Consider the following 13,698-nt stretch of genomic DNA (forward strand, 5'->3'; position numbering starts at 1 on the left):
GGCGGTCACCGCCTGTGTCTGCATCTTTGGCTCATGGTCTGGTGTCTGTGAGGCTCATCCAAGTTGTTGCACGTATCAGCAGCTCCCTTTTTATTGCGAGGCTCCCACTGACTGAATACACCACAGTGTGTTGTGTTTTTCCATTCTCCTGTGGATGTGGGTGGTTTCTGGTTCTTTGGTTCAATGACTCATGAATATTCTTGCCCATGTCTTTGGCTGGATATGGCCATTCTTTCTTTTGGGTAAATTCCCAGGAGTAGAATTGCCAGGTGAAGGGAGTGCCTGTGTTTACTGGCTTGTGAATTTTGTCAAACCGTTTTCCAGGATGGTTGCACTGAATGTTCGCTAGCAAAGTCTAAGGAGTTTCAGTTGCCCCACATTCTATAGCGATGTTTGGAATTGTCAGTCCTTTAATTTTTACTATTCTAGTGAGAGTGCAGTGGCGCCTTATTGTGGTTTTAAATTGCAACTTAATTTGAATTTTCCTGATGGCTAGTGGTGATAGGCACTTTTTTGTGTGTTTATCAGCCATTCGTATATCTTCATGTGAAGTGCCTCTATGGTTTTTGCCATTTTAAAATTGAATTGCCTTTATTTTTCTTATAAATTTGTAGCAGTTCTTTATATTCTGGATTTGAGTCCTTCAGTGGATATATATATATATATATACATGTATATGACATATATCATATGTTTGATTCCAGTTTGAATTTTATGTTTTCACTCTTTTCTCCCCCTTTAAATTTTTTTTAATTTTGTTTTTTATTTTTCCGTTTTTATTTCTTTTTAAAGGTTTTTTGTACTTCTGTATTTTTTCTTTTCTTTTCTAATTTTCTTTTTGTCTTTTTGCAGTTTTCACTTTCTTATGGTATCGTTTGATCGATAAACAGAAGCTCCCCAGTTGTAATGAGGACCAGATTATCAATTACTTTTCTAGTATTATTTTTTGTATCCAGTTTAAGAAATCTTTCTCTAACCTAAGGTTATGAAATATCCTCCAATGTTTTCTTTTGGAAGCTTTTTTGTTTGTATGTTTCACATTTAGGTCTGTATTCCATTTCAAATAATTTTTAGTATGGCATGTGGTTGGGGTCAAGATTCATTTTTCATGTGACCAGTTGTCCCAGCACTGCTGCTGGAGAAGTCCATCCTTTCTCCACTGAATTGTCAGAGTGCCTTTATTACCATCGGGGGACCATATGTATTTGGGTTATATGTCTACATGTTAATTGTTGATGGATGTTGTCAAAGTGCCCTCTAGAAAGGTTGTGCCAATTTATACTCCCACCACTAGTGTATGAGCGTGTCTGTTTACACTCACCCTTCCCCACACTCAGTATTATGAACCCTGAAATGTTTGTTTTTGGGATGGATGTAAAATGATCTCACTGTAATTTTTGTTCGCATATTCCTGTTATTAGTGAGGTGAGCATCTCCTCCTGTATGTTGGTCATTTTGACTTCTCCTGTGAATTTTCCATTCTTTCGCCCTTTATTTCCCTAGTGGATTCTTTTTGTTATTGAGTTATAACAGATTTCAATGTTTTCAGTTCAGTTCAGTTCTGTTCAGTCGCTCAGTCGTGTCCGACTCTTTGCGACCCCATGAACCGCAGCACGCCAGCCTCCCTGTCCATTACCAACTCCTGGAGTTCACTCAAACTCATGTCCATCGAGTCGGTGATGCCATCCAGCCATCTCATTCTCTGTCGTCCCCCATATTGTATCTGTTTTATGAGTTTTTCAAATACTTTATCACAGGGGATGGCAAACTCTGGCCTTTTTTTGTGAATAAAGTTTCATTGGAACACAGCCATGCCCACTTGTTTATCTGTTTTCTATGATGGTTTTCATGTTACAGTGGCAGAGGTGCATGGTTGGGACAGAGACAATGTGGTTTGCAAAAAGAAAAAAAAAACTTACTATTTGTCTCTTTATGGAAAAAAGTTTGCCTACTTCTGCTTTATTGCAATTTGTTGTGTGTATTCTACTGTTTGTCTCAGAAATTTTGTATACACTCAATCTTGTCAACCTTTTTCTTTACAGATTTTGGATTTTATGTGTCTTATATAAGAAGGTCTTACCTATCCTGAGTTAACAAAAATATCTCATATTTTCTTGTAAAGTATTTGTGGTTATTTTTGTTGCACTTACGTTTTTTGTTCACCAGGATTTTATTATTTAAAATCTTATGATATATTTTACTTAACCTAGTATGTCCAAATATTATTTTCAGTGGGCAATAAATATAAACAGTTGAGGAGATAATAGGCATTCTTTTTTCCTTTTGATACCATGTCTCCCATAAGTTTATTTTTGTATGTGGTGTGAGGTAGGGATCTAACTTTGTTGTTTTCCAGATGGATAGCAAATGTCTTAACACCATTTATTGCCTAGGCCTTCTGTCCTCCGTGGATCTGAAAAGGCTTCTCTGTAATATACGAAGTTCTCTTTTACACCTGGGTTTGTGCCTGTGCTCTGTGGTGCTCCACGAACCTTTCTGTTCCTGTGCAATACCACAGTGTATATTTTGACCTCTTGTAGGGCTGTACTCCACTCATCTTTCTTCTTTTAAAAAATTGTCTAGACTAGTCTCCCATTTACATAAACCCTAGAACCACCTGGCCAGGTTTCAGAGACAAAAGCATGTTGGAATTTTGATTGGGATTGCCTTGAGTCACAGACTAGCTTCACAGGATGGGCAGGGCAGGGATCACCATCTCTGTTTTACAGATGAAGAAATTGATATCCAGAGAGGGGCTTTGACCAGCCCAAGGTCACATAGATGGGACAGGGTGGGACAGGAAGGTATCTTACCTTGATTCGTTGGAACGGTAAAATTCAGCATTTGTATATTGAGCACCTGATCTGTGCCGACCAGACAGTGTGCAGGCACGAGGGGTGCTGAGACCCAGTCCTCGCCCTAAGAGAGCTCCAGGCTCCCAGGAAAGTTGAGTGCATTTTCCCCAAGAGCAATCATGGGAGTTTGTGCAGGGCCTCAGGCTCCCTGAGGAGGGGGGACCCTGGAACGTCCCTCAGTGAGTAGGTGGGAGTTTTTGTGACGATTCCAGAGATGGAGAAAGGTGTCCCAGGCAGCGGGAACAGCAGGCACGAAGGCCTTAAAGTGATGGCGGACTGGAACGACCAGTTCCAGTCCGGCCGCACTGCGCGGCGGTGACCTTCCCCTTCTCCTCTTTTTTGCACCGTCACCTGTCGACAGACAAGGGGACGTGGCTCTGCCCCCCTACTACCAGCCGGAGGAGGACGATGAGATGCCCTTCATCTGCTCCCTATCGGGGGACAACGGCATCATGGGCTGCCACGAGATCCCTCCGCTCAAGGAGCAGGGCCGGGAGTGCTGCCTGTCCAAGGACGACGTCTACGACTTCGGGGCGGGCCGCCAGGACCTCAACGCCAGTGGGCTCTGCGTCAACTGGAACCGCTACTACAACGTGTGCCGCACGGGCAGCGCCAACCCCCACAAGGGCGCCATCAACTTTGACAACATCGGCTATGCCTGGATCGTCATTTTCCAGGTGAGGCCCTCTGGCCGGGCCCCAGCCCCCGTGCTGGGGGCTGGGGGTGGGCAGGGGTGGGGGGAGCAGCTTCACCGGGCACTCTGTGCTAGGCGTTTGCCACCTGTGTCCCTGAAGTCTGCCTGACCTGCCGGCGCGGCAGGCACTCTCATGCCCATGTTCCAGACAGAGCAACTGAGGTTTGGAGAAAGAACTATAGGCCCTCGGGTGTATTTCCTGAAGTCTCTGTGCCTCAATTTTCTTATCTCTAAAATGGGGTGGGACTTCCCTGGCGGTCCAGTGGTTAAGATTTTCACCTTCCCATGTAGGGGATGCAGGTTCATTCCCTGGTTGAGGAGCTAAGATTCCACATGCCTTGCAGCCCAAAAACTAAAACATAAAATGGAAATAATATTGCAACAGGTTCAATAAAAACTTTAAAAATAGTCCACATCAAAAAAATTTTTTTAACTTAAAAAATGGGGATTATAGCAGCTCCTTCCCTCTGCCCCCCAACTTTGAGTGGCTGAGAAGAATAAACCAGACGATGTGAGCAGAGCCCAGCGTGCAGTGAGTGCTCGGTCAGGGTTACCTTCCTGCTGCGGTTGGAAGGAAGGATGGGGCAGGTGCAGAGGGTGGTGGCTGAGAAGCCGCTGAGAGGGCTGCTCTGCAAGCTTTGCTCTGGGGAGCGTCAGAATTATAGAATTCAGAGCTGAAGGTGTGATGTGATCATAGCCCAGCATCTGTGTTTGGAGACCTTCCAGCCCCAAGAGGGGGAATTGCTCCGTGCAATTGCTCAGAAGCCAACAAGACTGCGGTGCTGGGGAGGACCCAGTGTTCATCTTGCCCAAGGCTGCTCTGCTTTTCCTCTCTGGGAAAGTGCATGGGGGACAGAGTCACACCAAACTCAGCACAGCCACTGTCCCTGGCTCAGCTGAACTGTGTCCCCAGCCCTGCCGGGCAGGCTCTGTTAATCCCACGCACTGAAGAAGCAGCTGAGGCTCAGAGAGTGGCCCAGGGGGTGAGCTGGAGTTGCAGCCCAGACTCCCTCCCCACCACCTGCTTCCTCCAGTCCCCTGCTTTGCTGTGGAAGAGTGAAAGGTAGGGAGCACTAGAGCGAGACTGACCCGGTTAAAAGTCCCTGATCCGCTACTTGCTGGCTGTGTGACACTGGACAAGTGTCCGAATCTCTCTGAACCTCATTTCCTCACCTGCATGTTGGGGATGAGGATGCTTGCCCAGTGGAGCCCTTGGGAGAAGTGTGAGAGAGAGCTTGTGTAGTGTCCCGGGGCACTGGGGACACTCTCTGCCCCTCTGTCTGGGGCACTCGCTTTGCTGCCTGCCTTTCCAGAGGCTCGGCTGTCTCAGCCTCTCTCCTGCTCTGTTCCGGCTGCAGGTGATCACTCTGGAAGGCTGGGTGGAGATCATGTACTACGTGATGGATGCTCACTCCTTCTACAACTTCATCTATTTTATCCTGCTCATCATAGTAAGTGTCAAGAGAGCTGGTGCTCTCCGGGCAAGCTCCAGGACCCACGGGCCAGGGGACCAGAGAGTCTTTGGGAGTCCCCAGGGAGACCCTCCGAGCCCACAGAGCTGAGTGGGAGAGAGCAGGAGGGGCAGTTTTTAAATGCACCCGAGCCGCGGGTGATTGAAGGAGCTCGTTGGGGGTGGCTGCTGGAGGCATCCATCACTTCTGATTGCCTTCATTTCTCACTTCTGGGCATTGAAGTCTACCCAGCGCTCGAGTTTCTCTGCCTTGCAGTCTCTGGGAATACATTCTTTTATGACCGTAGCAGGGATGCAGCCCCCAGATGAAGCTTCTCAAGAGCTCCAGCATCCCCCCTGCTTCCTGGGGTGGGAAAATGAGATGCTGTGAAACCGAAGCCTGGGGTGGCTTCTCAGGCAGAGTCTGGAGGGGAGATAGCCTGGGTGTGGGCTCCTGGAGCTCCTTGGAATTCTTGGAGGGACCCACACCTCTCGGGGGTCTCTGCCTTGTGCGGGAGACTTGGAGGTGAAGGGGGGCTCTCTCTGCCCCCAGAGAGGGCCCCTCTGCTGGCCAGCCCCCTCCCCCCACCACAGCCTCCTCTAAGCTTAGAGCTCATCCACTCTGTCATGCCTCACAGTCTCAGCCACAGCACAGTCCCCAAATGTCAAGGTGATTCACTCCCAGGAGAGTCACTGCTGGCTCCCTGCTGTAGGGCTGGGTTGTCTGGCTTCCTGGTGTTAGGAGGGGGTGTGCTTGGTGCTGTGGGGCAGCACCCCCTCCTGGGCTGCTGGGACTTTGACTTGGGGTTCAGGGCAAACTAAGCTGAGACACACCCACTGCTGGCTTATCTTCAGTGCCTTCCTGGGGGTGCTGGAATGCCTTCCATAAGGAAACACTGCCGATAGAAGGAGAAGATCCTAGGCTTTGTTCAGCATCTCTACCCATCCACTGGTTCGTTCATTTCCCAGCACTTTCAGGGAAGCCTGCACTGTGCCAGGCCCCGAGTGCTGGGTACCAAGCAGTGAGTCTGGCCTTCCCTGCCCTCTGGGAACTCACAGTCTCATTGGGGAAAACGGGCTGCAGAAGGCAGGGACCAGCCGCATCTTGAAGGAGCCGCCACAAAAGGAAGCCCAAGAGGCTAAGGGAGTCCAGAGGAGGCTTCTCGCCCAGCCTGGAGAAGGGATGGGGAAGTGAGAGGTTTCCTGGAGGAGGTGATGCCAGAATCGAACCTTAAAAGCTGGAGAGGGAAGAGCCAGAGGAAGCTCCTTTCTGGGAAGGGGGCGCCTTGTAGAGACCTTGAACTGAGACAGAATCCTGCAGTGGGGCGGACTCTGAAGCACTGGGGTGGTGAGAGGAGCCTTGAGATCCAGCGAGAAGCGGCCAGACGCTTCATCTGCTTCTCCTAATGGAGTTAGGAGTGGCTCTGGGGGTGGCAACTTTCAGCGTGATCCTGGGCAGGCCCCTTGGCTCCCAAGCTCATGGTGAAGTGGGGACCAGTGGTGACATCTGGCTCATGGGCCCCGGGAGGGTTAGAGGAGGTAGGGCCTGCCGCCTGCACAGCTCCTGGCTCACAGTACTTGCTCAGTAGATGGGTCCCACTGCTGCTGCTGCAATTATTGGGCCCCAGGTGGTGGCCCCATCTCAGGGACAAGGGTGGCTGGTGGGAGGCTGGGGTGCTGGGTTGGCCAGGTGCTAGGCAGCGGGTAGTGAGCAGCGCCTGGGAGACCGTGCTGTCCTTTGACCCTCACAGCCCTGACCAGGCCGGGTTACCTGCCCATTTCTCAAGTGTGGACCCTGACCCTCAGAGAGGTGAGGTGCTTGGCTTGGACCACACAGCCAGTGGGGGTTCTCAGCCCTAAGACCCAGGTCCCCCACGCTCCTTCTGGCTGGATAAGTCCTAAGCTCGTCTGAGCCTTCTGTTTGACAGATGGGGAAAATGGAAGTCCAGAGGGAAATGGGGCGCTGTCTGGTCACCCAGGGACAGCGGCCGCAGAGGCAGGTTGGGCAGAGGCTGCCAAGTGTGAGCTCCCAGCGGTGGGGTCCGTGTCCCCCACACGGGCATGCGGAGCTTGTCTCCCGGAAATACAGAGAGCGAACGAGTGAGGCATCTTCTTACTTTAGAAGCAGGGGATTTTCCCAGAGTCCTCTGGGACAGGAAGCCCCCTACAACCCTCACACCTCATCTCCCGAACCCCAGCTCCCAGCCGTGCTGTCGGGGAGAGGAAGGAAGAGGGGATGAGCGACCGACTGTCGCCTGCAGAAACCTTCTGGTGGGCAACCTGGAGGAGGGTGCAACACCACCACCTCTCTCACTGCAGCTGAGTCTGGTCCAAGGCTCAGCACGTGTCTGGGAGGAGCCTGACTCTGGAAACTGGGGCAGAAAGGGCCCTTCTGCCTCTGGTGGCCCCTGGAGCAGGGCCTGAGGACTTGAGGTAGCAGAATTCCTAACCTTTCCCTACCACCCCATCCAAGCACACAAGGAAACCCTTTCTAAAGCAAATCTCTCTAGTGGGGTCTGCGGGCCCAACTAGGGCCCAAGTCAAGGCCATAGCGAGGGCAGGGCAGGGGTGGGTTTCAGGGCTAGCAGAGCCTGCAGGGTCTCTGCCTCCCTCCCCTGCATCAGTGTCGATGTCCCAGGCAGGAGGGCAGCTGTGGTCAGGACCTAGGGATCCGAAGCGGGTGGGCTTGGAAGCAGGCTTCAGGGAAGCAGCCTTCTGGGGGGCTGCCCTGGTCACCACTGTCCTGCGCCCCAGCCTCCTCCGGGAGCCAGGCCTCAGTGATCTTTTCTTGTTCCTGTCTGTGCCCGTGCCTCTCCGTCTCTCTGGGCCCTCCACACCCCGCCCTGTCCTCTCTCTCCCTGTCCCCACCGGCCCCCGTCTCCGTGCCTCCCACACCCCATCTCTGTCCTCTCGGAGCCTGTCTCACCCTCCCTCGGCGTCTCTCCTTGCCTTTCTCTCTGCATCCCGCTGCGTCTCTCTGCCTGTTTCACGTCCGGGATCTGCCCCTCCCCCTGGTCCTCTTCCCACCTCTGCATCCCCTCTGCTCCTCGCCCTGCCTCCATCCCTGTCTCCCCCGCGTCTCTCCCGCTCTGTCTCTCCTCCCTCTCCCACCCTCCTGCGGCCCGCCCCCCGCGCCCACCCCCTCTCACCCCACCGTCCCCTCTGTCCCTGTCCTCTCCTGCCGTTGGTCACAGGTGGGCTCCTTCTTCATGATCAACCTGTGCCTCGTTGTCATAGCGACCCAGTTCTCGGAGACCAAGCAGCGGGAGCACCGGCTGATGCTGGAGCAGCGGCAGCGCTACCTGTCCTCCAGCACGGTGGCCAGCTACGCTGAGCCCGGCGACTGCTACGAGGAGATCTTCCAGTACGTCTGCCACATCCTGCGCAAGGCCAAGCGCCGGGCCCTGGGCCTCTACCAGGCCCTGCGGAGCCGGCGCCAGGCCTCGGGGACGCCCGGCTCTGCCACGCCTGGGCCCCGCACCAAGGAGCCCAGGCACTACAGTAAGTAGCAGAGCCTCCAGGGTGCTCCACCCAGGCCTGGTGTGTCTCCAGCTGGGGACTCAGAAGCGGCGGTTTGAAAACGCGGCCTGTCTCTCCAGCACAAGCAGAGGTGTCCATCTAGTTCAGAACCTGGGCCTTCCCCTGGGAGCTTCTCCTTTCCCGACCACCTGCTGGTGCCTGGCCTGGCCTGACCTAGCCCTGGACTTGGGGGGGGTGCCCAGCCCCGCCCTGGAGGACTTCCCATCTGATCCCATGTGTGCACAGGACTCAGGCTCTGCCGTGGGCTCCATGCTCGAAAGAATGAACAGTTATATGTTCTTTGTTGTTCAGCGGCTCAGTCGTGTCTGACTCTTTGCAACCCTGTGGACTGCAGCACACCAGGGTTCCCTGTCTTTCACCATCTCCTGGAGTTTGCTCAAAATCATATCCTTTGAGTCAGTGATGCCCTCCAACTATCTCATCCTCTGTCGTCCCCTTCTCCTCCTGCCTTCAGTCTTTCCCAGCATCGGGGCCTTTTCCAGTGAGTCAGCTCTTTGTATCAGGTGGTCAAAGTTCTGGAGCATCTGTCCTTAGTTTTCAGTTTAGTTGCTCAGGCATGTCCGACTCTGCAACCCCGTGGACTGCAGCACGCCAGGCCTCCCTGTATATCACCAACTTTCGGAGCTTACTCAAACTCATGTCCATCTAGTTGGTGATGCCATCCAACCATCTCATCCTCTGTCATCCCCTTCTCCTCCCGTCTTCAATCTTTCCCAGCATCAGAGTCTTTTCAAATGAGTCAGTTCTTCGAATCAGGTGGCCAGAGTATTGGAATTTCAGCTTCAGCATCAGTCCTTCTGATGAATATTCAGGACTGATTTCTTTTAGAATGGACTGGTTGGATCTCCTTGCAGTCCAAGGAACTCTCCTTGCAGTCCCTTCTCCAACACCACAGTTCAAAAGCATCACTTCGTAGGCGCTCAGCTTTCTTTATAGTTTTATAGTTTTCCTTAGTTTTATGAAGCTATAAAATCCCTTTACACTGCAGGCCATTCCCACTTCCGTGCCCCCGCCCAGGGCTTCCTGCTGCTACCTGCCTGCCTGCTAGCACACCTGGGCAGGCATGTTGGGCACCTCACACACTGTGATCTGCTCCTGCCTTGGGGCCATTTCTCTTGCTCGACTGTAGACGGTTCCAGAGGGTTAGCCCCTTAGGCTTCAGAGGGTTTTCCATTCATTTTCTCATCTGTTCTAGAAAACAGTCTTAAGAAGGGAGCAGAGTAATATCGGCTCCCGTGTTCCAATGGGGACACTAAGGTCTAGAGGGATGAAGGGCATCACCCAAGGTCACACAGTGTGTCAGGGACATCAGCGTCACAGGCTCTGCTGCCCCCGCCCCCCACCACCCAGGGGGACGTGATCCTTTCCGTAGGAGGAGGCAAAGGGGCCATAGGAGGTGAGCCCCACGCCAGGCCCAGCCCTGCCCCCCAGTTGGTGCCAGTGAGGAAGTCAGCCAGCCTCAGGACTGGACCCCAGAGCAGCGGCAGCTGTGACCCTGGACGGCCCGGCTCCTCTGCAGCCCTCCGGTCTTCATCCATGGAGTGAGGATGAGGCCAGGCCTTGTGGAGTCAGCCACGCCCAAGCCCCGCCTCTGCAGCTCTCAAGTTCTGGGAATCTGAGATGCTCAGAGACAAGCTGGAGAATTCATCCTCAGGGCGGCCGCCCACCCATCCTTGGGCGACAGCCGTCCAGGCATGGTCTTGGAGGAGGCTCCAGGTGGCCTGTGGGCTGGCCCAGCACGTGGCCGGGGGAGGGGGGGTCTGGGCAAGGCTGGCACCCTGTGTTCCTGGATGACGCGGGGAGGGTGTTTACTGCTTGGGGACTTCCTGCTGTCGCCCACCACTCTCTCCCGAGAAACTGCGTGGAGGAGGTTTCTGGAGGGAGGTTGTCCCCTGCCCTGGGCCTCCGTGCTTCCCCCAACTCCCTTCCTTGGGAAACAAGCCTTAGAAGGGACAACCATGCACAGCTGGGCTGGGAAGTGCTCTGCTCTGACCTCCGATGCTGAGGTGGGCCCACCCCTGGCAGCCCCACCAGTTTAGAGGGTGAGTGAGGCCGAGAGCCTTGTCCGGAGGTATTTGGTAGCAAGCGTGGAAATGAAGGGTAGACATTGCAGGTTTTTCTTTCCCTTTAATGTTATATATTTTTTGCTACACAAGCAAAACCCATTTATTCTAGGAAAACATAGACAAATGTAAAGAAGAAACCAAATCACCCAGACGGAGCCTCTCTGACGCCTCTTTGAAATGGTTCACGGATCATAGAACTTGGATCCGATACTGGCCGAGCTCCTCACCTCTCCAGGGACACCCCTGGGATGACAGCTCCTGCCCCTGCCACGTGTGGGGACCTCCTGCCCACTCCCCAGGGCCCACGTTGACTCAGCTATGTAGAGGGCAGCCTGGGGACAGGGAGAGGTGCTTCTAGAATGAGGACTATCCTTTGCCCAGGGCTCCTGCCTCCTTCTTCCCTGGATGCGATAGACCCCAGGAAAATTAAGGAACGTTGAGGCCTCTTTGGCTTCCTCTGAGGGGTGTCTGCCCTCCACACCGGCCTTTTCAGCCATTTTCCAGGCTCCATGATGCCATGAAGCAAAACAGTGGGGACGGGCTGGGGTACCTGAAGGGTCTTTTGGTGACTAATCTCGGGGGGCCGCAGGTCAGGAAGTGATGGAGCAAGGACACTCCTCACGGCTCATCTGCGCCTTAACCAATAGAACCCACCCCACAGCTGTGTGGGATGGGTGCTTCTGGTCCTTGCTTTTCTTTGGGGGGCCAGGAAAGCCCAGAAGGGGAAGCTCATTTCCCCAGAAACCACCAGCTGTCGGCCTCCAAGCAGCACTGGTGGGTTCCAGGCAGACCCTGCGGGCTCACACGGGTGGTGACCCAGGTTATGCCAGACCGACCGCGGGTGGGGACAGCCTCCTGCGTAAGCCAAGGCCCCGACCCTGACCTCTGCTTCCTTTCCAGAGTTATGCCCCCGACACAGCCCCCTGGACCCAACGCCCCACACGCTGGTGCAGCCCATCTCCGCCATGCTGGTCTCCGACCCTGCCAGCTGCCCCCAGTGCCAGCACGAGACCGACCGGCGGCCCTCGGGCCTGGGCAGCAGCAGCGACTCGGGCCAGGAGGGCTCAGGCTCCGGGGACTCGGGGGGCGGCGAGGATGAAGCCAGCGTGGATGTGGCCCGGACCAGCGAGGACGGGGCCTCCTTGGAGCTGGGGAAGGAGGATGAGGAGGGGCCAGCCGACGGGGCGGCCCGGCTGTGTGGAGACGTGTGGCGGGAGACGCGAGCCAAGCTGCGGGGCATCGTGGACAGCAAGTACTTCAACCGGGGCATCATGATGGCTATTCTGGTCAACACCGTCAGCATGGGCATCGAGCACCATCAGCAGGCCAGTGGGGAGCGGGGCACGTACGGGGCAGAGGGGCACGGGGCGGGCCAGCACGTGCGGGGCAGGGGGGCACGGGGCGGGCCGGCACGTGCGGGGCAGGGGGGCACGGGGCGGGCCGGCACGTGCGGGGCAGGGGGGCATGGGGCGGGCCGGCACGTGTGGGGCAGGGGGGCACGGGGCGGGCCGGCACGTGTGTGCCCGGGCCCGGCGCACACCCGCTGTGTGTCTGTCTCCCCTGTCCTGGGTCCCATTCAGCTACGTGACCTCAGTGCCCAGCCCAGGGCGAGGCACGGAGGCAGAGCTCAGTGTGGACGAGTGGCCGAATGGCCACCTGGGGTGAGAGCCAGGGGGAGCACTTCCTGTCCCTCTCAGCGTGGACACCAGCTCACCCACAGCCCATCCCCCGCCAGTCCCTGCTGAACCCTGACTTCCGTTCCTCACCTCTGCACCTGAGCCTTCCTGTCCCTTCTCTCCAAAACCCCTGGGGTGGTCTTTCCAGAGGCTGGGAGCACCCTGGCCCCAAACTTCCACGGCCTCCGTCACTCTCGGCACAAAATGCAGACATCTTCACTGGGAGTCAAAGCTCCTTGTGCCCTACCCATGACACACCTTCAGCAGGTGGGGCGTCCTCCTTTCCCTGATCCCCCACCCCAATTTCCTTCCCCCCTCCACTGCAGCCCCACAGCACCGAGGACCCCTCTGGGATTGCCCTGCTGCCCCTGTCTCCCTTCTTGGCCGAACCCATGGCTTCTGTAGAGACCGTGTTGACAGAGTTAAATGGTGGGTCCCAGGTCCCCTGGGCCACCAGGGGTACTGCCCGGGGTTTAGAGTGAGGCAGGTCGGACACGACTGAGCGACTTCGCTTTCACTTTTCACTTTCACACATTGGAGAAGGACATGGCAACCCACTCCAGTGTTCTTGCCTGGAGAATCCCAGGGACGGGGGAGCCTGGTGGGCTGCCATCTCTGGGGTCGCACAGTCGGACATGACTGAAGTGACTTAGCAGCAGCAGCAAGTTCAGAGAAAGGGTCCCCCAAGGGAGGATAGCTGCCCGTGGGGGCAGGGACGGCTACTGGAAGGTTGCAGGAGCACAGGGAGGATGTGTTGTACCAGAGGGTATTTATGGGGGTACAGGATGGAGGGCGAGGGGGTTAACATAGATGTCTCCATAGCTCACACTTGGCTGACAGCCTGGACAAGTCAGTCCAGCCCGGGCTCCTTTTGGAAAAACATCATTTTCTGGCTCCCATTGTTCCCAAGCTGCTAGGTGGGGTCCCTCCCTTAACCTGCACCCCAGCTGTGTGAGGAACTCTGTCTAGGAGCCAGCAGGGGAACCTTGAGGCCCAGGGAGGGGATGTTACTGACCCAAGATCCCACAGCCAGTTGGGGTCAGATTTCATCCCCCATAGGGTTTCAACACCCCCTTGGCTTCCCAGTGGTTCTCTTTCTGTGGGGCCCCCCCACCCGCCCACAGCACCCCAGGGTGGGCCCCACTCTCATTTCCCTCTGCATTAGCTCACCAGGCACAGGCTCCATTCAATTTACTTAAATGCAGCCCCTGGGGCTGCTGCCACACTCTGCTCGGAGCTGCCTGTTTGCCAGCCATTCCAGCTTAATTACGAGGGTCTCTGGGGAGGGCCGGTGGGGAGGCTTTCTGCAAGGGTAAAGTTGGTGAGACTGGCAGCCCGGACCCGCTTGCCTCGGGTCTAGTCTCCTGGCCTTTGCTGGCCCAGCATCCCCAGGGAAGGCCCCACCGTGGACTGGTGC

At 55.2% G+C, this 13,698-nt stretch overlaps 1 protein-coding gene across 2 annotated transcripts in view; it reads left to right on the forward strand.

Moving 5' to 3' along the window:
• CACNA1I (calcium voltage-gated channel subunit alpha1 I) overlaps positions 1 to 13,698 on the forward strand; it is a 109,428-nt gene that overhangs the window by 59,886 nt on the left and 35,844 nt on the right. For both annotated transcript variants that reach the window (XM_088836764.1, XM_055394622.2), the window contains exons 6-9: positions 3,217 to 3,532; positions 4,908 to 5,000; positions 8,194 to 8,500; positions 11,506 to 11,930. In XM_088836764.1, coding sequence (XP_088692890.1) covers positions 3,217 to 3,532; positions 4,908 to 5,000; positions 8,194 to 8,500; positions 11,506 to 11,930 — 1,141 coding nt within the window. The remainder of the gene's footprint in view (positions 1 to 3,216; positions 3,533 to 4,907; positions 5,001 to 8,193; positions 8,501 to 11,505; positions 11,931 to 13,698) is intronic.

This window comes from Moschus berezovskii, chromosome 6, assembly GCF_049115385.1.
Source record: "Moschus berezovskii isolate FMDL1 chromosome 6, NW_MosBer_1.0, whole genome shotgun sequence".
Taxonomy (NCBI): Eukaryota; Metazoa; Chordata; class Mammalia; order Artiodactyla; family Moschidae; genus Moschus; species Moschus berezovskii.